Consider the following 25,224-nt stretch of genomic DNA (forward strand, 5'->3'; position numbering starts at 1 on the left):
TATGGGGATGGTGAATGCACAGGGGTTCAGGCGACCTGATTTCGGGTTCAGGTTTGGGTTCACTCTCGGGCGCAGGCAGAGTTGCTCAACAACTCAAGTTGTGTCCCTCTGGTGCCCACTTGCCTGTCCCCTGAGCCAGAGGATCATGCTCTGCTGCTCTTTACCACTTCCACCATTCCACTGCTGATGTTTAAATATACGGTACTAAATATACTGGTGATTTGAATATTTAATAAAATATCAACCTTGTTCTGTTTGATGCTTAAAATATTGATTTCTTAATTTTGGGTCCTAAAAAATAGGGGTCGTCTTATACGGGAGGGCGTCTTATACACGGAAAAATATAGTACATTATAAAACACTACAGTGCAGGAATAGCCTGGTTCCCAAGGGATCAAGAAGTAGGGTTGTTGTTGTTTTGCCTGCTAACCAGCAAAGAGACAGGTTGTCGCCTCTACCTAACTATGTTGCACTGTGTATCTTGAAGAAGATAGTTAGTAGAGATGGAATACAAATAGGATGTAATAGTGGTTCTCTGAACAAGACTGTTTGGGAAAGTAGGTTACAAATACAGCGGTATCTCTGGTTACGAATGGGATCTGTTCCAGAGGTCCAACCGTATCCTGAAATCTTCGTAACCGGAGGTGCTTCTTCTGTGCATGCATGCTGCGCCGTAGAGTGGTTCTGCACATGCTTGAGGCGCACAGAGCGCTTCTGCTCGTGTGTGAGCGGCAAACCCACTTCTAGGTTTGCCACATTTGCAACCCAAAAGTTACGTAACCCGAGGGTCCACTGTAGAGTCATTACTGAATGCTTGGAAACACCAAGATTCCTTAGACTTTCCAACTGGGGCTTTGAGACCTGGGAGGAAAGTAACCCTGGCTTGGCTTTCATGCCAGAGAAGCAAGAGGGGAAGAACATAAGGCTTCAGTGGAATGCAACATTTCTCTACAAATGCATCAGTGTTTCATTCATTTCTCCCATAGTTTAAATAGAGAGAGTGAGTAGGTATCACAGTGGTGGGAATCCAGATGAAAAGTTTTAAATGCAAAGATTTATTCAAAAACAACAATCCAAGCATTCATGTGTGACAACTTAGACTGCAAGTCTATACACACTCACCTGAGATGTGGGTGGCGCTGTGGTCTAAACCAGTGCTCCTCAACCTTGGGCCTCCAGATGTTTTGAGACTACAATTCCCATCATCCCTGACCACTGGTCCTGCTAGCTAGGGATCATGGGAGTTCTAGGCCAAAAACATCTGGAGGCCCAAGGTTGAGGACCACTGGTCTAAACCACTGACCCTCTTGAACTTGCTGATCATAAGGTCGGCAATTCAAATCTGCATAATGGGATGAGCTCCTGTCGCTTTCTTCCAGCTCCTGCCAACCTAGCAGTTTGAAAGCATACCAGCACAAGTAGGTGGGATGGGAAGGTAAACAGTGTTTCCATGCACTCTGGCTTCCATCACAGGGTTCTGTTGCGCCAGAAGCGGTTTAGTCTTGCTGGCCACAAGACCTGGAAAGCTGTCTGCGAACAAACGCCGGCTCCCTTGGCCTGAAAGTGGATATGAGCTCCACACCCATAGTCAAATTCGACTGGACTTAACCCTCCAGGGGTCCTTTACCTTTACCTTTTACCTTTTATGCACTTACCTGCAGGCAAGCTTCTTAGATTTACTTCTGAGTAGACAAGTGACTGCACTTTAAAATTGAAAAGATGGCATTATGTCAAAGGGAAAGGTGTCATTTACATTCTTTTGATTTTGACACATTCCCAGTCAAGAATGTGTGCTCAAAATCATCCACGGATTAGTTTTTTTGAGTGTTGGCTCTCACTCCTTGCTACACCCAGGTATTTAATAACCAACACCTCTATTTCAGAATTTCAACATTTCTTTCTGTTTGAAGTGTATGCTATTGCAACATGATAAAGTTGTTGGTTTACATGCACAGTTTATCTTTTTGAACGTTGTCTCCTTTCCTCCCCTTTGCCTCCTGCACAGGACTTCAGTATAAATGCATATCCCGTTGAAAGCCTGGGAACTGAACCCCTGAACCTGTGCAATGAAGTGCACTGTAATTCTCAAGACAAGGTATGATGGACATTTAGAATTGGGACAGGGACGCTTGTATGTCATCTCTGGAATCAAAGAAGGGTAAAGGATGAAAGCTACTTACTAAGTATCTGAACAGATTAACAATAAGCAGTTTGGGATGTGGCACCTTTGAATTGGTTTGCCTTATTTATATAGCCTCTGTAGAATTTAATCTGTTGCAGTTGTCCCATAACTTTGGAATCTGCTGTTGCGTGTTTAGACCTTTAAACCTCCCCCTTCAATAAATTCAGACAAGACTCAAATTTTGGTTTGGTTTTTGGCAGAATTCAGGCCACAACTTTATTGATTACAGCAAGTGAGTGGTTGCATAGGCTCTGGTTCGACTACCGGGTAGCTCCCTGCACCATTGCAGGGCACCAGCATAGGTCAGCCTAGGGTGAACACCTGGAATGGTGGAAAGCCAGGGACATGCTATGTCCACTACCCAGATGTCCCCCTGGACTCAGGCACGGGCACAACCCCTCCCAGGGGTGACCAAACCATTGAGTCCCTGGATTCCTTTAACAGAAGGGATGGCGAGAGCGTTCCCCCACCCCTATCACCTGAACCAGAGCCTATCCGCAACCTTACAAGTTGGGACGATTTGCTACATGGCAGGCGAAACCCAAATGGCACCAGCCAATCAGCCAAGTGGGGAAAATTCCTGCCGTGCCCCTGTCCCAACGACAGACGACACAGCACGGCATAGCAAGGTCAAGCACAAGCCCTAAATATAGGGAGAGGTGGGTGTTCCGACGCACTGACCAAGAGAGAAAGCTCAGGGTCATTTTGGCTAGCGTCCCATTGGTCAGATTGAGCCCAGCATCAAGGGACCTACCAATCAGGTGTTGTGGCTATCCAATCGTACCCATCCACAACACAAGGGTTTGGTTGCCAGGTCTCATCCTCTTTGAGGATACGATTTCTGAAGTTTATGGGTCGAAACTTCTATTATATTTCAATCTGTGTCATTAGGATTCTTACCATAGTATGATCTGGGCCGTATCCTATAAGCTAACTTTGGGCACGTGTTCGATGTGTACACACGATGAGTTAGTTAAAGTGGGGGCAGCTTAAAGGAAGATAAGGAGCCATATTTCCCCATTGATTTATTTACTCATTCATTCATTAAAACATTTATATTTCATCCTTCTCATGTAAAAATATCACCCTTTTTGAATTTTTCAATATGAAACATTTACAAAACTATATATACACACACACACATACCTACAGCGACCAGCAGTATAAAAAATGTAGAAACATTGTCTGCCACATAAAATAAAACTCTACTGGAATAAAAAGGTATTCAGTAGCTGGTGAAAAAGCAGTGAGGGAAGGGCAACCTGTACTTCAGATGTTGCAGCCACTAAGAAGGCCCTGTCTCTTGTCCCATCTAGATGGACTTCCCCCACCCCAGGAGGTTCCTAGAGAATCCCTCTCCTGCTGATCCTAGAGGTCAGGATAGCATGGGAAGACAAGATCCTTAAGGCACCCCAGACCAAAGATTTAGTGCTTGAAAGGCAATGCCTACCATTTTGACTTGTGCCAGGGAGAAAATTGGAAACCAGTACAGTTGTTCCAAGATTGGTGCAATGTGATCCTATGGTGGCCCACCAGGAACTTTGCAGCTGCTTTTAGGACCAATGGACACTTCTGCAACTTCTTCAGAGACAGCCTCATATGGAGTGTACAATTCAGTAACCCAGCATAGATATAACTAAGACATATATTGTCATGCCCAGGTCTCATTGCCACTGGAAAGTCTGTAGGTAGAGCTGCCAAGACTGGGGTACCATTATAGGCTCAGATCCAGCAGAGGGCCCAGACTCTGAGGTGTTATCTTTTTTAAGTCAGTCTCTAGCCCAGGCACCCCCAAACTGCGGCCCTCCAGATGTTTTGTCCTACAACTCCCATGATCCCTAGCTAACAGGACCAATGATCAGGTATGATGGGAATTGTAGTCCAAAACATCTGGAGGGCCGAAGTTTGGGGATGCCTGCTCTAGCCCTTTGACAATGAAAGCTATCAAGCAAACTGTGTAGGCAACCATTCGAAGCAACTGCTTTCTGAAATATGTTACTGTGCCTAGTAAGTAAAGTCAGAGCTATGACTGGAATGCTATAGAGAAATTTAGTGTGACACAATTATGAAGAAAACCTCCAAACGGCTTCAGAACGACCCAGGAAATTCCTTCTTCAGACAATGGGAAAGAACATTTGAAGCTGGGTTTTTTTTGGGGGGGAGCCTTTGGTGTATGTCTCAGGGTGCTTCAAGACTGTCACTATTTGGGGGGGAGGGGGAGATTCAAACACATACTGGCAAATTCAGGTTGCACAATTATTGATGGTTGGGAAGTCCTTCACAACAAGCCCCCTTCCCCAAACAATAAGGCTTCTGCAATTAGGAAAGTGTTGGAGAAAGGCAGTGGAAAGTGTGGGATCATGCTTGCTTTGATGCAACAAATCTTGCTTTGCAAACAAATCAGGATGAAAGTTTGTTAAATAGTCAACATCATCCATTTCCCCTGCAAATCGGGATGAATGCTCAATAAACAGGTTGTCTGGAAGCGACCTCACGCGAGCTTTTCTCTGCATTCAGATAATGCAGGAGGACTTTCTTGTTCATTTTAAAGTTTCTTCAAAACTTTCTTTTGCCTACCCTGGTTGAAATGTGGCTGTTGCCAGTAGAAAACAACTGAGAAATCCAGGTTTTTAGTGTTCATGTGACTGGGTAGTAAGGTGTTCACTCAAAAGCAAAATGATGCAACGATGAAAGGATTTCATGCTCTAACTGATAAATAAATTCTGGACATTCTTAGTATGAAAACATAAAATCTACAAGTACAAATCAATCAATTGGGGGGGGGTTATAATGGTTATAACCATTATAAGTGTGGGTTATGCCAACCTTGTGAAGTAGCCCAGTAATACTAATACTGCTGTGGGGAACTCTGAGAGGAAGTATTTATTTAAATTTATTTATTTACACTGCTTGATTGTAAACAACAATAACAACAGGAGCAGGAGCAGCACCCTCAAAGTGGCTTACAAAAAGATAAAACAAGAATATCAAGAAAAAATTCACAATGATATTTTAGAAAATACAAAAGTCAAAATATTAAACAAATTAAAAGTAGTATATGACTACCTTGTAGTCCATAGCAGTTATCCCTGGAATTGTTCAGGAGAATTGTGAGAGGCAGTGAGGTCCCTGGGCTGCTGCCTGGATGCAGTAGGGGGGTGGAAGATGGAAAATAAGCTGAGCTTGAATCCTGCCAAGATAGTGGCAATGTAGGTAAGTGGTTCCTGTTTCAGATAAATTAGGAGGGAGGGAAGGAAGGAAGGAAGGAAGGAAGGAAGGAAGGAAGGAAGGAAGGAAGGAAGGAAGGAAGGAAGGAAGGAAGGAAATTTGTCTGGCGTGACTTGTTTTTGAGAAATCCATACTGAGTCTTGGTAATCACAGCATCCTTTTCTAGGTGCTCACAGTTGAATGATCTATTCTAGGACCTTTCCTGGTACAATGGTGCCTCGCTTAACGAATGCCCTGCTTAATGAAATTTCCGCTTAATGAAAGGTTTTATCTAGCGGAGGTTGCCTCGCTAGACGAATTTGTTTTACGAAAAATTCATCTAGCGAATCACGGTTTCCCATAGGAATGCATTGAAATTCAATTAATGCGTTCCTATGGGCAAAAAAAAATAAAATAAAATTCAATGCATTCCTATGGGATTCGCTAGACGAATTTTTCGTCATAAGAAAAGACCCGTGGAACGAATTAAATTTGTCTAGTGAGCCACCACTGTATCAAACTCACCGGTCAGTAGTCCCACCTTGAAGATGGGGACAACATTTGCTCACTTCCAGTCTGCAGGAACCCCGCTTGATCTCTAAGAATTCTCAAAGATTATAGACAGAGTCTCTGAGATGACATCCACAAACTCCTTTACCACCTTGAGTACAGTTCATCAGGCCCTGGAGATTTGAATTCATTTAAAGTAGCTAGGTGATCCTTTATCATCTCTTTTCCTATCTTGGGCTGCAGTTCCATCCTTGCATTGCTAATTCTGATATCACCAGTTTGGGTGCTGCTTTTTTTTGAGGGGGGGGGGTAAAGACAGAGACAAAGTAGGTGTTGGGTGTTCCACCTTCTCTCTGAAGAATTTGAGCTCTTAATCCAGGTTGCCAATATGGTCTAATAGATACTACTGAAACCTCGTGGAATGAGACTCATGACTGGAATGTAGAAACTGAGGGGTATAACCTGTTCCAAAGGAACAGAACAAACAGGAAGGGAGGAAGAGTACCATTGTATGTAAATGATATGTACACTTGCAAATCGATCTATGATTTGGAGTATGGAAGGCAGATTGAGAGTATAAGAGTAAAAAATGGAGAAGGAAACAAGAGTGACCTTACTGTGGGTGTCTGCTGTAGACCTCCAAGCCAAACTGAAGGCTTGGATGAGGCCTTCCAACAGCAGATTACCAAACATTTAAAAAGAAGAGTTATGTGGCTTGAACTACCATGGAATCTGTTGGAATGCAAACTCTGCCAAGAATGTAAGGTCCAACAAATTCTTCAATTGCCTCACTGACGATTGCACTTCCCAGAAGATGGGAGAAACAACAAGGGGGTCATCTCTACTGGACTTGGTCCTCACTAACAGGGAGCAACTGACTGACAAAGTGAAAGTACTGGGAACCTTGGGAGGAAGTGATCATGACCGCTAGTGTTTAAATATACAAAGGCAAGGGAAAGCTGAGTGCAGTCGGACGTGCACTCTGAACTTTAAGAAGGTTGATTTCAAAAAGGTTAAGGAACTACTGGGTGAGATCCTATGGTTAGAAAAGTCAAAGAGAAGGGAGTCCAAGAAGGGTGGGGGTTTCTTAAACCTTTGGAACAGGTAATACCCCTCAGTTTCTACATTCCAGTTATGAGTCTCATTCCATGAGGTTTTAGTAGTATCTATTAGGCCATATTGGCAACCTGGATTAAGAGCTCAAATTCTTCTTGCTTGTTTCTCATACTCTGCATTAGTATAGAGATAACTGAAACCATGAGTCTTTCATCTACACACTGCTACCTCTGTTCCCCTCAGAGCGGCAGGAATCATTCTGTACACTATACTTTCCACTGGCACCTCAGTGTGTTCTGGAGTTTACAACTGCTGTTATTGCTTCTCTGGCCAAGAATTGATGTCCAAAGTTAGGGCATGGAATCAGTTTTGCAGCTCCATTTGTGCCCATTCCCCCACTTTGATCTGTGGAACTGGCACTGCTACAGGTGCCACATAATGTGATTCAGCAATTATAAGAAATCCCTTTTTTAGTTTGGCAGCAACCATACTTTGGAACTCCCGGCCTTTTTAAAAATAAATAAACAATGACACATTCAGCAATTACAAATTAAAGAAACAATAAAAATAATAATAAAAGTAAGATCAGAATTAGAGATAGGAAGGCCTGGAAAAGCCCCAGAAAAATCAGGAAAAAAAACATTTTGTTCCATTTTCCCATTTCTCCCCATTTCTCCCATTTTTTTCTGTTTTTTCCCCAAACCATTTTTTCCAGAAAAAATGAAAACAAACAAAGGTTTGATATAGTTTGAATATTCCAACCCCCCCCCATTTTTTCCAGGGGGGGGAATGGCTGAGGGGGGGGAAATGGGAAAACCCCCCATTTTTTCATTCCCCTCAGGCCTTTCCATCTCTAATCAGAATTACAACCATATGTAGTACATTAATACCTTAAATACTGACACTCAATATATGCCAGATTTATTTTGGTTTCCCAGACAACGTCCTGCCTGGCGATATCAGGCAGGCACCCTCTCTGTATGTTTTTTGACGCCTGCTAAAAACATTTTTATTCATGCAAACCTACCCAGACACATATATTTTGTTGTGTTTTAATTTCTTTTACTGTTAAGTTGAATGATGTTTAAATGTTTTTAATTGTTTCTTATTTATAATGTTCTTGTAAACTGCTTAGAGGTTTTACTACAATCAAGTGGTAAATACTTCATGTTAAGTAAAATAAATAAGTATAATTATTCCAGGGATTTATTTTTATCGGACTTCTCCCCATTAGCTAATGTGCTGCTATTAGTACCCACTGATGAAAAATTAGGTCCAACCTGAGAACCATGAGAGTCCAAAGGACAAAGAAATTGATTCGAATTGGAAACACCTTGTTCCAAAAGCCGGATGAGCCATAGGTGGAAGAGATTAGACATGGGCAAAGTATTGTCTTTCAACTGCAATTCCTCATATGTAGAAGATTAGTGGCCCAGCTCATAGAGATATTATGAAGACAAACCAGATAGAGACCTCTCCCATTTGAAGTGCTATATAAGTGATAAATAACAATTATGTCAGTAGCAACCTGCCCATTAACTTCACTCAGAACCCCACCCACAGGAAAGAACAGTTAGGAAAAGTGCTTGGGAATTCTTAGTTCTGATGACGAGGATTATGATCAAACACCTTTCCTTCAGGAAATGATGAATGCCATTTCATATCTAGGACGGCTGGATATATGCAGCATTTTTAAAAAACACATTAAGGGTGTAGGAGGCACCTTCTTTTTGGCATTAATTTAAAAAGAGTAATATCACATGAGAAATTATGTCATAGCTTCCAGCTGAATTCCATGTGACATTTAGAGTGAACAGGAAAGATAAAGGAATTGCATGACTCTTCATAAGATGCGCCCTGATATCAACTGGCCAAAGAATGTCCCTAAACCTCTGAGAGCAGAAGACAGGGAATAAATGTCAGCAGAAGCAGGCATCCTTCAATTGTCCAGTTGCTTGAAGCATCAGTGTAGGGTGTTATTTAAAAGTGAAACAAACAAAAAAAACCAAAACAAAACTGTGGGGTATTAAAATTAATTTAGGGTGATTTCACCCAAAAGAAAAGATACTTCCATAATGCTGAATTCATTCTTCTTCTTCTTCTTCTTCTTCTTCTTCTTCTTCTTCTTCTTCTTCTTCTTCTTCTTCTTCTTCTTCTTCTCCTCCTCCTCCTCCTCCTCCTCCTCCTCCTCCTCCTCCTCCTCCTCATGTATTTGCTTTAGGGGCAAATGGTGTTTGTTCAGTTATAATGGAAGAAAGTGGTCGAAACAGAATTTGCTATTTGGAAATCAGCGAATAACCTGGGAGTAATGGTGGTTAATTCCATCTTTCAGAGTTTTCATTATTATTTGCTATTGAAAATTGATGCCACTTGGTGATCTGAACACGCCAAGGACATGGAGAATGTGTGCTTCATGCTTTAGCCTAGACCAGGGGTTTTCAACCTGGTCCCTACCACCCACTAGTGGGCGTTTCAGTATTCTAGGTGGGCAGTAGGGGGTTCTACGGCACAAGCTGAATCCTCCTTCCATTGAGCACCGATGGGCAGTAAGGAAATTTTGCCATCAAGAAAGATGCATTAGTGGGGGGTAGGTATAAAAAGGTTGACTACCCCTGGCCTGGACAATTACTTGTATGTTGTTTTGCAGATTTATTAACCATTGGTTAGCTTGCTGCTCTGCTAGGTGCTTGATTATCCGAACACAATTTAATATTCATCCTTTCTTTTGTTTTGCTGTTTTTCAGCAGCTGGAAGAATTTCCTTGCAACTTGCTTACTGTAAGAGTCATAAGAATGAGAAATCTCCGCCAAGCTGATGTCTGTGAGTGTTCTTCCCTTCCTGTTTCACATTGTTTTTAAAGCTCACTCACTCTTGATATCTAGCTACTAGCTTCATATGCGCTGCAGGATTTCATAGCTGACAAGACTGCATAGGAAACTGTATTTATATCAGTGCCCAAGTATGGCTTGCTCATAAACTCTTAAGTTGGGTAAGATATCGGTAAATACAGTATTTGCACTGTTTGTGGGTGGAAAGGAGAAAGGGAGAACAAACTGGTTAGCCTCGCAAAAAATCTGGTGAAAAGAAGGAAGAGGGGGGAGAGCAGAATGGTAGGGATCGTTTTGGCTTAGGCTGCAACCTCTACACATTTACCTAGGAGTAAATCCCATTGAATTTAATGGGGCTTATTTCTGAGCTGGCATGCATAGGATTGCACCATTAATCACAAACAGGTTGATCCCACATGGTGATGCTAAAGGCATTTGAGTAGCATTTTAGTTTATTTGAAATGTCCACCAAATTTGTCTCTTTAATATATGGAGGAGATACTGTGAGGTTCCTGAGTAAAGGAGAAGGAGCCCTCAGATATTCTCACAATCACTTTTCCTTGGGGAGCTTAGGAATCTGCCTTATATCAGGTCATGTCCAGGCCAGTATTATCTACTCTGACTGGCAACAGCTCTCCAGTCTAAGGATGGGGAAGAAATGCAATGCCATTCATATTTAAAACTGAATTCATCAAACAGCCTTCAAAAATCACACTTACCGTATTTTTCGCTCCATAAGACACACTTTTTTCCTCCTAAAAAGTAAGAGGAAATGTCTGTGTGTTGTGGAGCAAATGCATGGTCCCTGGAGCCAAATTGCCCAGGGGCGAAAGACAGATCATGCTTTTTCTTTTCTTTTTTAGAAAGAGCTAAAAGCTAACAAGAGGGAAAGAGGGTGTTGAAAGGAAGCCACTCAGCAGCTGATTGCAAGAGATCAGGGAGGGAGATAAGGGACGCTAGCTCCCTTACTGCCCCGCCCCCTTGCCCAGGCCTCCACTGTTGAATGTTCTGCAGATGGAGGCTGTTTGTTTCCCCAGCGACATGTGACTGGCTGATTAGATTATCTGACTGGAAACTGTAGAAACAGCTCCCTTTCCTTTCCTAAAGAAGCTGCAGAACTGTGAGCTGAACCCCATAAAAACAGGATTTTTTCCCCTTTGCAAAGTAAGCTCAACAACTTTGAGCTGATTCTCAAAATAATGGCACTTTCCCCCTTTGCAAAAGAAGCTGCACAACTGCGAGCTGATCCGCCCCAAAACCGGGCTTTTCCCATTTGCAAAAGAAGCTGCACAACTTTGAGCTGATCCTCAAAAAATGGAGCTTTCTCCCTTTGCACAAGAAGCTGCACAACTGTGAGCTGATCCCCCAAAAAAGAAGACTTTTCCCCTTTCCTCCTCTAAAAACTAGGTTTGTCTTATGGAGCAAAAAAGATACAGTATCTGAATTTTGCAACGTGGGTCTCCAGTCAAATGATGTTTACAAAAACACCTATAGTAGGGGGGATGTGCATAGAAATGAATATATTAGTAAAAATGGCAGACAAAACAACATTATATTAGTAGAAATTGCTTCCCAAAATGCTTACATTAGTCAAAACTGTGTACAAAAACATGTTTATTAGGAGAAATTCACACTAAAATGCTAAATAATTTTCCTGAGCATCTTTTTAAAAACTGCAAATTGCAGCAAAAATGGGGAGATCAGATTTTAGGATTGGGAGAATGAGAAACTGGAATAACAGATATTGGCAGATCCATCTATCCTTACCAGCGTTTTAAGCAAAGGTATTCAATGCAGTTCTGCATGTCCCTGGGAGCCACTGATGCCAAAAGGAGGACTCTATGTATGGAGTACCAGTTTATAAATGTGACATCACTTGCATGAGGGCAATGTCCATGTAGAATAATTTAGTTCAATGCTGCTCCATAGAATGTGGAGTTGGAAGGGACCCTGATAATCATCTAGCCCAACTCCCTGCTATGCAGAAATCTTCTGCATGGTGAATGACCATCCAACCTCTGCTTACAAACCTCCAAGGAAGGAGAGTCCACAACCTCCTGTGGGAGACTGTTCCACTGTCAAACAGCTCTTACTGACAGAAAGTTCTTCCTGATGTTTACTTGGAATCTCCTTTCTTGAAGCCATTGGTTTGACTCCTACCCTCCAGAGCAGGAGAAAGCAAGCTTGTTCCCTCTTCCATGTGACAGCCCTTGAGATATTTGAAGAGATCTATCATATCTCCTCTCAGTGCCCTCTTTTCCATGCTAAACATACCCAGCTCCTTCAACCACTCCTCCTAAGGTTTGATTTCCAGACCCTTGATCATTTTGGTTGACGTCCTCTGCGCATGTTCCAGCTTGTCAAAATCCTTCTTAAATTGTGGCACCCAGAACTGGATACAATACTCCAGGTGTGGTCTGACCAAAGCAGAATAGAACAGTGCTATTCCTTTTATTGGGCCATTCTGCTGGTGCAGCCTAGGATAACATTGGGGTTTTTGTGTGTGTGTGTGTGTGTGTGTGTGTGTGTGTTTTGTGTGTGTGTGTGTCTTTGTTTTGATGCTGCTACTGCATCACACTGTTGACTCATGTTAAGCTTGTAGTGTACTAAGACCCCCAGGTCCTTTTCACATGTATTACTGGCAAGTCAGGTATCCCCCATTTTATATTTGTGCAGCTGGTTCTTCCTGCCTAAATCTAGAACCATACATTTGTCCCTTTTGAACTTCATTTTGTTAGTTTGGGCCCCGTTCTCCAATCTTCCGGTTCCGTCTTCTGCAACATTAGCTACCCCTCCCAGTTTGATGTCACCTGCAAATTTGATATACATCCTCTCAATTCCTTTGTCCATGTTGATTATAAAGATGTTAAACAACAGCAGGCCCAGGACAGAACCCTGTGGCACTCCGCTTGTCACTTTTTTCCAAGGATGAGGAGGGACCATTAGTGAGCACTCAGTTTTGAGTTGAATGTGCTTAACGACACACAAGTGAGAACCCTGGCTTAAGAAGGAGAATTTCCAAGCAAATTCATTCAAACATATTGAAAAACCCTCTTCAGACATTTGAGCTAATTGTGCAAAGATCCAAAGAGCAGTTAGTGTCACAATACATCGGAGATGGTGGGCCTTGTATGTGAATTCCGTCCCCACCCCCAGCATAACTTTTCATGTGTTAGGCAGGCATCTGAACATTGCTGCTGTCTTCATAATTTACTTTAGGTTTCTGAAATAAAATAGTAGTTCACAGGGAACAATGTGCATAGGACAGCATGAAATAACCACAAATAAAAAAAGGTTGTACAAACAGGTTGCACAGGTGGATTGGGATATCACAAAAGCATATTTGCTGGCTTGATGACGCCTACAATCACATGTTAAATACCAGTGAACATAGTTTGCTATTTGTGGACTGGCGATAGAAATAATGTTCCAGCTAGAGAACATTACGAAAGTCACATTCAGCAATTCTTAAATTGCATGCATAAGAAGAGGCATCCCAGCTCTGCTCTCTCTCTCTCTCCACCCCCCTTCCCATGGAAGGTCTTAATAGGAATTATAGGTGTGTTTGGCTCACTACAGTTTTGCTCCTCCCCACAGTAAGGAGATTTTGCAAGGCTCCTGATTACAGGAGCAACCACAAGATGTTCAGCCAGAAGTGCTTACAGCTATGGATGTTACAAGGCATTTCTCCCCATTCCATCATGTATTTGCAACTTGCAGCGCTGTTTTCCGTTCTGCTGCAGCTTGTCTTCTGTTATTTGTCTCACTGTCCTCTGTGGCAAAATCATCCACACTATAGTTTGTTAAGGGTACTGGGAACTATAGCTCTGTGAAGTGGAAGCTACATTTCCCAGGATTCTTTGGGGGAAGTCAAATGCTTTAAATGTGTGTTGGATGTTATTCCACCCCATTCATTTCAGCAGAAAGGAAACACAATGCAAATTGGAAGGGGTTGTAACCAATTACATTTGTGGACTGAAAACAACAGCAGCTGCAAATATCAATTGTATCTGTAGGATTTATTTCTGTTCTGGACAGGGGGAAATTAGCAAACAAATATGCAGTCTGTTTTCCAATGTTTGTTTTCATTAAAATTCTCTCACATCCCTACTTACAACTGTCTTCAGACTTTCCCATACGAAAGGCTGACATGCATCCCCTGCCACCCACATAAATACAGTTTAGGAACTTCTGAATAGATTTGCAACAAATGTACAGTGGACGCTCGGGTTGCGAATGTGGTCTGTGCAGGAGGCACGTTTGCAACCTGCAGCTTTTGCAACCCGCAGCGCCACATCTGCGCACGTGTGGGTTGCGATTTGGCGATTCTGCAAAGTGCGATTTATTGCTTCCATGCATGTGCGATTGTCCAAACCTGGAAGTAACCCGTTCCGATACTTCTGGGTTTGGTGCGGTGCGCAACCCAAAAATGCACAACCTGAAGCATCTGTAACCTGAGGTATGACTGTATTTGTCAATATATTGGAAATGGTCATATAAACAGGAGTTACAGTTGGTTTATTTGCATACCTTTTTGTTTTGGGTGTTCCCAAATTAATGCTTCATGTCTCTGTGATTGTGGTTTAAGTAACTTGGCATTGATGTTAGGGTGGATACAACAACACTGTCATAAAGCTTCCTACATTGCTTTATATAATGTGGCCACATTATCATATTGTAGCATGCCATAAATGAACTGAGATGAGATGCAATGAGCCTTGTGTGGTCCTTCTGTCTCATGTCTTCTTCAGTATTGCTGTAAGGAGAAGTCTGGAAGCGTTTGTTTCTGTTTCTCTTTAACCACGGTTTGTCCTTTAATTTGCAAATCAACAAACTGTGTGTGAGGGACGAGGGATACAGGGAAGTCCCTCCCATCTTAAGTTCCAGCCCATCACCAAGCGCTGGAGAGAGTAAGGAGAGCTCTGCCTCCAGCGGAGAGTCAGGAAGTGGTGTCCGAGGCTCAGGCAGGGTTGTGGAGCCCATGCCTCAGGTGGGACAGGAAGTTGGACGCACGGGGGGGAGGCCAATCCCCCCAACTCCCGAATTGCGACGCAAACGTAGGGGGAAGAGGTTGGGTCTGCCAAAGTTGTGGTGCTGGAAGAAAACGCGCCAATCGCCATTCGGGAGTTCTGACACCTCACCTTAAGGATGCATTTTTATTGCTCTGAACACTGTAAATAATCAGCACTTAATAAAAGCCTTAAAAGACCATGCTGGAGTCGTTACTCTAGAGTAGCCATACCAGGGCCTCTGACAGCAACTCCCGAATCTTTTTTTGGCTACTTTGGAGTGCAGCGATGAGCGCTCAAGAGGCTGAGCATTGGAGGCTGGAGGCCGAAGCAGCGAAGCAGGAGCTACAGAACCTCACAGCGCACGCACAGCAGCAATTGCATGCCGCTCAGGAGGAAGCGCGAGGGGCGCAGGAGGAGCTGAACAAGCTGGTGGACCAGGTGAGGACAAAAGAGGAGACTGAGAAACAGCTAAGGGTGATGGTATTAGACCTGCAGAAAAAGTTGGAAGAGGAGAAAGCCGCTAGGGGTGGGGGGGCACCCCAGCCGCAGCTAGTCCAAGTGAGAAGGGGACAGAGCCTAGTCACCAAGTTCAGCGGAGACCCGAGGGAGTACCTCGGATTCGAGACAGAAATAAATTATGCGCTGGAATTGCATGCAGCAGAATTCCCAGATGACGCGCACAGAGTCTACTTTATCATAGAGCATTTGACGGGGGCCGCCCGGGAATGGGTAAGACCGCTCATCGCGCAAAAAAATCCTTGCATGAAGAACGCAACTTTATTTCTAGAAGCTTTAAAATTAATGTACGCTAGCGACAGTGAAATGGAGGCCACTAAACAGGAGCTTCATGACCTAACACAAGGAAAATCGACAGTTAGGGACTACTGGGCGAAATTCACCATGCTGGTGCACAAACTGGGGTGGGATCTGAACAGTGAGCCAGTGAAATCAGCCTTCTACCTGGGTTTGCATGCAGACGTTAAGGATGAGCTGGCAAGAGGTCCTAGACCGCAGACTATGGATCAGCTCAGCAAAGCGGCGCTAGCGGTGGGGGTGAGACAGGAATCCAGATGGTATGACAAACAAGCGACGCGCGCAGCAAAGCCTTGGTTCCCACGCTCTCAGGACAGACCACATCACCAAACCCCACCCCAGGGACCGCCCCCAGACCCGCCCAGACCAAGCCCAGAGCCAGAACCGATGGAGATCGGGGGAGCGCGCGCGCGGGCTTTTCAAACCCCGGCGGCGCCAAGACGCAAGGAGGGAAGAGGCGGGAATTGCTTTCTCTGCAACTCACCCCGGCATCGCGTCAGAGACTGCCCTCATCGCAGAGAGTGGCAAGGAAAGGCGGGAACGGTTGTACCTCCCCCCACTGACGTAGCACCACAGCAGGGAAACGAGACAGCCTGGCTGCAGGAGACAAGGGGCAGCAGCCAGGCACAGTCAGCAGTGAACAGCCCCAGCCCGCCCACCCGCACAGAGAGGAGCAGAGCCAGCCCACCCCTCCCAGAGCAGGAGTGGTTCTAGAAGTCACGCTGACGCTCCCAAATGGCTATCCCCTGACAGTCCTCGCCTTAATTGACAGTGGTGCCTCAGCCAACTTCTTCTCGAGAAACTTTGCAGAAGAGCACCAGATCCAACTTCTGCAGCTGGATTTTCCCCTGCATGTGGCCACCATTGATGGCAGAGAGTTGCTGGGAGGGGCCATCACTCATCAAACCCCCCCCATGAGAATGACAGTGGGAAGGCACTCAGAGACACTGGCTTTCAACGTCACGACCATCTCAGACCCCCCCATCGTTTTGGGAATGAGCTGGCTGGCGCGCCACGACCCCTCCATAAGTTGGCACCAGAGATGCATCACGTTTGGGTCGGACTTTTGTCTGGAACATTGCATGCAGCACCAACCAGGGGAGGGGCCTCCGATAGCCACGGTGGCCACCATGCACGTCAAAGGGGGTGAGGCGATACCCAAGCCGTACTGGGACCTGCAGGAGGTCTTCAGCGAAGCGGAGTCCGACCACCTACCTCCACACAGGCCTTTTGACTGCCAGATCAACCTGGTGCCTGGGGCAACGATACCCCCAGCCAAGCTGTACGCCATGTCAGACCAGGAACTGGAGGATCTGCGCGCTTTCATCGACAAGAACCTCAAGCGGGGGTTCATCAGAGAAAGCAAGGCAGCAGGGGGCAGCCCGGTCTTCTGGGTGGACAAGAAAGACACGCAACAGCGCCGTCTGGTGGTGGATTTTAGACGGCTGAATTCAGTGACAGAGCCAGTGGCTTTCCCCATGCCCAGAGTGGATGATCTTCTGACAGCGGCACGCAGGGGCAAGATTTTCACCAAGCTAGACCTAAGAGGGGCGTACAACTTGATCAGGATCTGGGAGGGCGATGAATGGAAAACCACGATGTTCATGCCTCTGGGCTCTTTTGAATATCTGGTGATGCCCTTCGGGTTGCAAGGGGGCTCAGCCTGCTTCCAGGCCTTCATGCACCACGTCCTGGGGTCCCTCCTCTTCAAGAACTGCTTGGTCTTTCTGGATGACATCCTTATCTATTCCAATGACCCAGTGCAGCATGTGAAGGATGTCAGGGAGGTGTTGCAGCGCCTGAAGGACAACCACCTGTATGTGAAGCTGGAGAAGTGCAAGTTTCACACCAAGGAGGTGGACTTCCTGGGCTACAAGCTGTCAGACAAGGGGCTGGCGATGGACAAGGACAAGGTGCAGACCATCCTGGACTGGCACAGCCCCAGGACGCGCAAAGATGCCCAACGCCTACTAGGCTTCGCTAACTTCTACAGGAAGTTCATCAAGAACTTCTCTCGTGTCACGGCTCCCATCACCGACTGCCTGAGAGGCAAGCAGAAGTTCAGGTGGACACCAGAGGCACAAGCAGCGTTCGAAAGCCTCAAGAGGGTATTCGCTTCAGACCAGCACCTGTTCCACGTGGTGCAGGATGCGCCCCTACGCCTGGAGACAGATGCTTCTGATAAAGCTGTGGGAGCGATTCTGTTGCAACTGGACGCCAACAGAGAGTGGAGACCCTGTACCTTCTTCTCCAGGAAGCTGACCCAGCCTGAACGCAACTACACAGTGTTTGATAGGGAACTTCTCGCGATCCACGCTGCATTCCAGCACTGGCGACACTTCCTGGTGGGCGCCAAGCACCCCATCCAGGTGTGCACAGACCACAAGAACCTGGAGTTCTGGAGAACGGCCAGGGTGCTCAACCAGCGGCAGATACGGTGGGCAGAGTTCTTCTCGAACTTCAACTTCTCCATCCACTACATCCCGGGGGAGCAGAACGTCAGGGCGGATGCCCTCTCCCGCAAGCCAGAGTATATGGAGGAGGAGTTGCCACCAGCACCCAGGCACGTTTTCCCCCCATCTGCATGGTCATGCGGTGCAGCAGTGGTGAGCGAGGCAGAACTCACAGCACTGACGGCAGCGGATGAATTTGCCACCCGCATCTTCAGAGACCTGAGAGGGGGGAGGGAGCAGGCCAAAGACTTTGAGGAAAGGAGGGGTTTGCTTTTTTACAGGGGAGCCCTGTACCTCCCAACCAAACAGCTGAGAGGTAAGGTTCTCAAGCAGATGCACGACAACCCAACGGCGGGTCATTTCGGAAGGGACAAAACCACTCACCTAGTCATGAGACACTTCTGGTGGCCAGGGGTGCGGGAGGATGTTCGGGATTATGTCAGGGGATGTGACACCTGCCAGCGAGCAAAGGTGGTCAGAGCGCCACCAGCAGGTTTGCTGGAGCCATTAGCCACACCGCACAGGCCGTGGGAAGTAGTGTCCATGGACTTCATCACAGACCTGCCGTCGTCCAGGGGCAAGACCGCAGTGTTGGTGGTGGTGGACCTCATGTCCAAAATGTGCCACTTTATACCGTGTGCCAGGGCGGTCTCGGCAGAAGAGACGGCCAAACTGTTTGTGGACCACGTATTCCGACTGCATGGATTGCCTTTAAGAGTTATTTCGGATCGTGGCCGCCAATTTGTTTCCAGGTTCTGGCGACGGCTAATGAACCTCCTGCAGGTGGAGGTCAGCTTGTCGACGGCTCGGCACCCGCAGACCAATGGACAGGCGGAGCGGGTCAACGCCATTCTGCAGCAGTACCTGAGATGTTACGTCAGCCAGAGGCAAACGGACTGGGTGGATCGCCTGCCACTAGCAGAATTTGCCTACAACAATGCGGTGCACGTCTCCACAGGGGTGTCGCCCTTTAAGGCCAACTACGGGCGCGACCTCAGATCTTTCCCGGAGAGGGAGGGGGAGGAGGAGGAAGAGGGCCCACAGGCAGAGGATTGGGCAGAGGACCTGGAGACGGTGCACCAGCAGCTCAGAGAACACTTGGAGAGGGCCAAGGAAGCGTACAAGAAGGGGGCAGATCGCCACAGGCGGCCGGGAGAGGTCATCAGGGTGGGGGACAAGGTTTGGTTATCCTCGGAAGGTCTTCCCACCAGGGGGCGATGCAAAAAGTTAGCACCCAGGAGGCTGGGCCCCTTCACGGTCACGCAACAGGTCAACCCGGTAGCCTTCAGGCTAGCACTGCCGGAGGACATGAGAGTGCACCCAGTGTTTCATAGATCACTGCTGTCGCCGTACAGGGAAAGTACCAGGTTCAGGGACAGCGATCAACCTCCAGAGGGAGGGGGGGAGACGGGAAACGCCCGACAGCTCAATGAGGCAACTGAGATTTTAGACTCAAGGAGAGGGGTGAGAGGGCTGGAGTACCTAATAGCATGGGAGGATACTCCGCCATCCCACAATGAGTGGATACCGGCCACGGAAGTACCTGAGGAATTTTTAGTGGAAGAGTTCCACGCCCTGTTCCCCCACAGGCCCAAGCCCTGGCACATGGAAAGGGAGGGAGAGGGGGAGGAGCAGGAGGAAGGGATAGCAGGCAGCAGCTCCCCATGGAGATGGGAAGCGGAATTTGAGGACACGGAAGAAGAGGTGTGGGTTTCACCGAGGTCGACGACGTCAGAGGCAGGAGAGGACTGGCAGAACATTTTTACTCCCACCAGCTCTGATGCCACTGACTTCTTGGGATTTCCGTCTTCTCAGGGGGAAGGAGAGAGATCGCAGGATTGGGGGGAAATTTTCACACCCACAGGCTCGGATGCCACTGACTTCTTGGGATTTCACTCGTCCCCAGCAAGCAGAGAGCCACTAGGGAGGGGGAGAGAGGAGCCTGGGAGGGGGGTGGATGTGAGGGACGAGGGATACAGGGAAGTCCCTCCCATCTTAAGTTCCAGCCCATCACCAAGCGCTGGAGAGAGTAAGGAGAGCTCTGCCTCCAGCGGAGAGTCAGGAAGTGGTGTCCGAGGCTCAGGCAGGGTTGTGGAGCCCATGCCTCAGGTGGGACAGGAAGTTGGACGCACGGGGGGGAGGCCAATCCCCCCAACTCCCGAATTGCGACGCAAACGTAGGGGGAAGAGGTTGGGTCTGCCAAAGTTGTGGTGCTGGAAGAAAACGCGCCAATCGCCATTCGGGAGTTCTGACACCTCACCTTAAGGATGCATTTTTATTGCTCTGAACACTGTAAATAATCAGCACTTAATAAAAGCCTTAAAAGACCATGCTGGAGTCGTTACTCTAGAGTAGCCATACCAGGGCCTCTGACACTGTGGTTGATGTAAATGAATCTGAAACATCATAATGTTGTTTGAAGCAAGCCAATCTGAAACCATGGTTTACCACGACATCCACATATAGCCAGTGTTGCCTCTATTTGAATTACCCATCCAACAACATAAACCAGTACTGCACACTGTAAAATGTAACGCTTTCTTATTGTCAAGGCCAATGAAAAAGGAATAATGTACATCAATTGGTCACAGTGTAGAGATTTATTTAAATTGTGGTAGCTGTTTGCAGTTCAATTCATATTATATCTAACAAGCCCACAAATTTGTGTTCTGAACTAGGCAGTTATGAGTTTCGGCAACATAATTAGAAAATTGTTTCATTCAATGACAAGGAGTGGGGTTTGAGATGTGTGCCAAAGTGATCTCACCTTAGCAAAACCATTTAAGGTGAATTCGCCCTGATCTCCAAACCATGTTTGGGCAAATATTGGAAAGGAGTTTCAACCAAAGCCTTTTTCTCTGTCACTTCTGAGTTACTACCATGCAGTGAGGATATGGACAAAATGCAAGCTTTGCAGCTCGGAATGAAGAAATGGGAACTTGTCAGAGGAAACAGATTCCTGTGCTAATGGCTCCAGATCAAAGTGCATTGAAAGGGACAACAAACGACTTATTATGCTATTCTTCTTCTACACAGTAAGCCAGTCTGATTGTTACGTGACCCTCTGGTTACCTACGTCTTCATGTGAAAAAACGCGGACCAAAACTGTGAATAATAGCAAGAACCCCGTTTGGAATGAAACGTTTTACTATAGGATTCAAAACCAAGTCAAGGTGAGAAATTGAGCTATTCCCCTTTCAGTTGTGCACTGCTCTGAGCTGTCTTTTTCAACAAGATAATACTGTCACATGTGCATTCTTCTCCTGCTCCTAATACGGTAGTAAAAGGTAAAGGGACCCCTGACCATTAGGTCCAGTCGTGACCGACTCTGGGGTTGCGGCACTCATCTAGCATTATTGGCCGAGGGAGTCGGCATACAGCTTCCAGGTCATGTGGCCAGCATGACAAAGCCGCTTCTGGCGAACCAGAGCAGCACACGGAAACACCGTTTACCTTCCCGCTGTAGTGGTACCTCTTTATGTACTTGCATTTTGACGTGCTTTCGAACTGTTAGGTTGGCTGGAGCTGGGACCGAGCAACGGGAGCTCACCCCATCGCGGGGACTCGAACTGCCGACCTTTTGATCAGCAAGCCTTAGGCTCTGTGGTTTAACCCACAGTGCCACCCGCGTCCCCAATACAGTGGTACCTTGGTTTAAGAGCAGCTTAGTTTATGAACAACTTGGATTAAGAACGCTGCAAACCCGGAAGTAGGTGTTTTGGTTTGTGAACTTTGCCTTGGAAGCAGAACATGTTTCGCTTCCTGTTGAGTGTGTTCCACTTGTAAATTGAATCCCCTGCTGCTATGGGAAAGCACACCTTGGTTTAAGAACGCTTTGGTTTAAGAACGGACTTCTGGAATGGATTAAGTTCGTAAACCAAGGTACCACTGTATACACGATCCTTTGCCTGTTTTTGATTGCAAGACATCTGCATATGTGTGGATGGGCAGTATCCACCAGCAGGGCAGGGCAAGCAAGGCTGCATTGCTCTCCTGTCTTCCCAACACCACATGTTGCTGCCAGGACTGCGAGGGGCAGTGGCAGTGGAGCTTGGCATGGTGTGGATGCAACATTGACAGCCTCCAATTGGCTCTGTTGCCCAGCCTACACCATGCTGAGCTCCTGGTTGTCTTGCCATCCCCCCCCCCCTTGGTACTGGCAGCAGGCCATGACATTGGAAAGATGAAAGAGCAATGCAGCCCCACCAATGGCACCCTACTGATTGCTATTGTGTTTGTGCAAGGCATCACTGGAGGGAGAGGGGCAAGGTGCGGGGAACTCAGCGCTGTGCAGATGCATAACTGTCACTCTTCAGGGAATCCAATCCTCCTCCCTCATGGCAGGCTGCCAGTAATGGAAAAAAAACAAGAAGCTCTTAGCAAGGCCTTATTTTATTCAATATTCACAGAGATGTAGGATGTTGCCTCTTGGCTAATGGCAGTGTGATGAGTAAAATCCCCACCCCCTCTGTCTCTCCTGTTATATGCCATCCCTGCGTCGACTGATCTGTACTTTCTGCCTCTGAGCTTTCTGTTCTCCTACTCTCAATGTCTGCTGGGTCCTGGGAGAAGGGGGATCTAGCATGCTTTCTAAAGACACTGAGTCTGTCAGCTGTCTCTCTCCTGATGCTTCTTCTTCCTCCTGCTCCTCTCCCAATATTTCCCAGCTTCTCCCCTCTGCAACCTCTGAACTATGACCTTCAGCAAACCAGTCTTGTAAATCTATATTGGCTCCCTCTTCTCCGGGAAGTGCACCATTCCTCCGACGTCTAGTCCCTGACAATAATGGTTAAGTGTGTCAAATTGGCTGTGCTGCACTGCACAGCACCGAGCTCTCTCGCCCCTTGCCCCTGCTCCTCCAGTAATCTCCAGTTGTCTGCTGTGTTCAAAAGCCAGGGAAGCAATGAAGTCTCATCTACATTGCCACACAACTGGACACTGCTGCCCATAAAGCTTCTTCCTTGCTTAAATGGAGGATGGAATTTGTGGAGAAACTAGAGTACATATTGCATCGATTGGTTTGTCCACTGTTGCCTCTGACACTGCCCATCACTAGTGTGTGACCTTTGGGAGGTTGCCCAGAAGTGAATGACACCCTGGGAGTGAAAAAAGGTTTCCCACTCCAGACTTAGAAGACAATTCCAAGTACCTCACTGCTTTTATAGTTGGCATCTGTCTTGGGAGACAATGGAAGACTGTACCTTTGGGGTGAAGTCCTACCATTGTAGTTATAGTGCCTGATGTGGCTGTACAGAATGATACGGGAGAGACATGTTTTCTTGCAGGTGGGGCAGATGAAGGCTGCTTTTATAGACACATATTATATCCAGCATCTAATATATTTAACCGATTCTCACAGAATTTGTTAGAGATGTCTGTCTTTGACGAAGATCTTTTCACTCCAGATGAGCTCCTCTTCACTATATCCTTTGATGTTGCTCGGCTTCCACTTGGTGAAAGAGTTCTCATGTATTTTAAGCCTGAACCACAGGTGAGATATGAACACCAAGTTGGCTTGTAAGAACAAGATACTGTTGTGAATTTGTGGGTACTAGACCTCTATAATGTTTTACTATGTTTTTTAATGTGTTGTAAGCTGCTCAGAGTGGATGGGAAAACACAGCCAGAGGGATGGAGTATATATATTATCATCACCATCACCATCACCATGTCTGGATCAAGCTAGTGTTCGATTTTAATCAATGCTTGGAGTGTTAAGACTTTGTGCTAGACTGTGTGTATTAAGCCAGACCCATGTGTTTTAGGCCGTGTGCTAGACACTTTTACTCCCCTGGAATCAGCAAGAAGCAAAAGCTTATTAAGCTAGGCTAATATTTCTGTGTTGAGGTGATAGGCTTGGGTGATGAGCCATTAAGAAGAACAAAGGATTAAGGGATTCTCTGTGAGGCAGCAAATCTCAGTGTAGCCAGTATTGAGCTGGATGAGCCAATGGTCTGACTTACTATAAGGCAGCACCCTATGTTCCTATGTGTGTCCCCCAGCAACTCTGCAATGTAAAATTTTAATTTCAGAAAGAAGGGAATTGTGTGCAACCCTTTCATTTTTTTCATTTTTCTTCTTCTTGGGAATAGAGACAAGAAGAGCTGGAAATTGAATTTTTCGTGGAACCTGCGTAAGTATTTCAAACGCTTAAATTTTCTACATTGCTTTCACTTTTAGAACAAAATAAAAATGAAATGTGCATTTATTTCAAATAAATTAATAAATATAGTTATCAGGTGCAGAATCAAGGAAAAGGTAAATTAATAAGGAGCATCAGAATTCCTGATGTTAATATACAAATATACAGGTAGGTAGCCGGGTTGGTCTGACGTAGTCAAAAAATTTTTTTAAAAAAAAATCCTTCCAGTAGCACCTTAGAGACCATCAGTTGGTCTCTAAGGTGCTACTGGAAGGATTTTTTTATTTTGTTTTTACAAATATACAGGCAGTTATAGAGCCGAAAGAGAGCTACGCAAATTCAGAATGTAGCCAGACTCAATTTTTGAATCTGAAAATTTGTTTTTCTGCTGCATTTCAATGTTCCCCATTTTGATTTTAAATTTTGTTTGGATTCCAAAGACAATCAATCAATCAATCAAACAAACAAACAAACAAACAAACAATCTTGTTGAGAAATGTTAGGACAAAAGAGTTCTATGTATTAACTCAAAAGCATACTATAGAACAGGCTTCCTCAACCTCGGCCCTCCTAATATTTTGAGACTACAATTCCCATCATCCCTGACCACTGGTCCTGCTAGCTAGGGATCATGGGAGTTGTAGGCCAAAAACATCTGGAGGGCTGAGGTTGAGGAAGCCTGCTATAGAATGACCTTACTGAAGTTAAGATGCTTTGGGTCTGGTCAGCGTTACCTGAGAATCTGATACATGTCCCCTTGAGTTCTGTGATGGAAGAAAGGTGGAATATAATTGTATACAATGCTGCTGAATTAGTTAAATAAAAAATGAAAATTTGGTGAGCAAACCGAGCAAAACTGTTTGGTTGAAAACATGGTTATCTCTAGAAGGTTTCATTTTTTACTCACATCATCATCACCAACATGAATATTGCTTGCAAATGTTCCCTTCGTTCCCACCCCCACTCTTTCTCACATGGGGAAGGATGCCTCACTCCCATCTCCTATAAATAAATGGTAGGA

At 45.8% G+C, this 25,224-nt stretch overlaps 2 protein-coding genes across 3 annotated transcripts in view; one reads left to right on the plus strand and one right to left on the minus strand.

Moving 5' to 3' along the window:
* Positions 1-25,224, minus strand: part of LOC132591998 (uncharacterized) — a 452,388-nt gene that overhangs the window by 70,849 nt on the left and 356,315 nt on the right. The window lies entirely within an intron of this gene.
* Positions 1-25,224, plus strand: part of LOC118083572 (cytosolic phospholipase A2 epsilon) — a 49,931-nt gene that overhangs the window by 374 nt on the left and 24,333 nt on the right. Inside the window, exons 2-6 of one of the 2 annotated variants that reach the window (XM_035112085.3) lie at positions 2,006-2,095; positions 9,700-9,775; positions 21,098-21,234; positions 23,421-23,552; positions 24,154-24,194. In XM_035112085.3, coding sequence (XP_034967976.3) covers positions 2,006-2,095; positions 9,700-9,775; positions 21,098-21,234; positions 23,421-23,552; positions 24,154-24,194 — 476 coding nt within the window. The remainder of the gene's footprint in view (positions 1-2,005; positions 2,096-9,699; positions 9,776-21,097; positions 21,235-23,420; positions 23,553-24,153; positions 24,195-25,224) is intronic. The other variant, XM_035112095.3, reaches the window with a different exon arrangement.

The sequence above is a fragment of the Zootoca vivipara genome, chromosome 1 (genome assembly GCF_965207765.1).
Source record: "Zootoca vivipara chromosome 1, rZooViv2.hap1.1, whole genome shotgun sequence".
Lineage (NCBI taxonomy): Eukaryota > Metazoa > Chordata > Lepidosauria > Squamata > Lacertidae > Zootoca > Zootoca vivipara.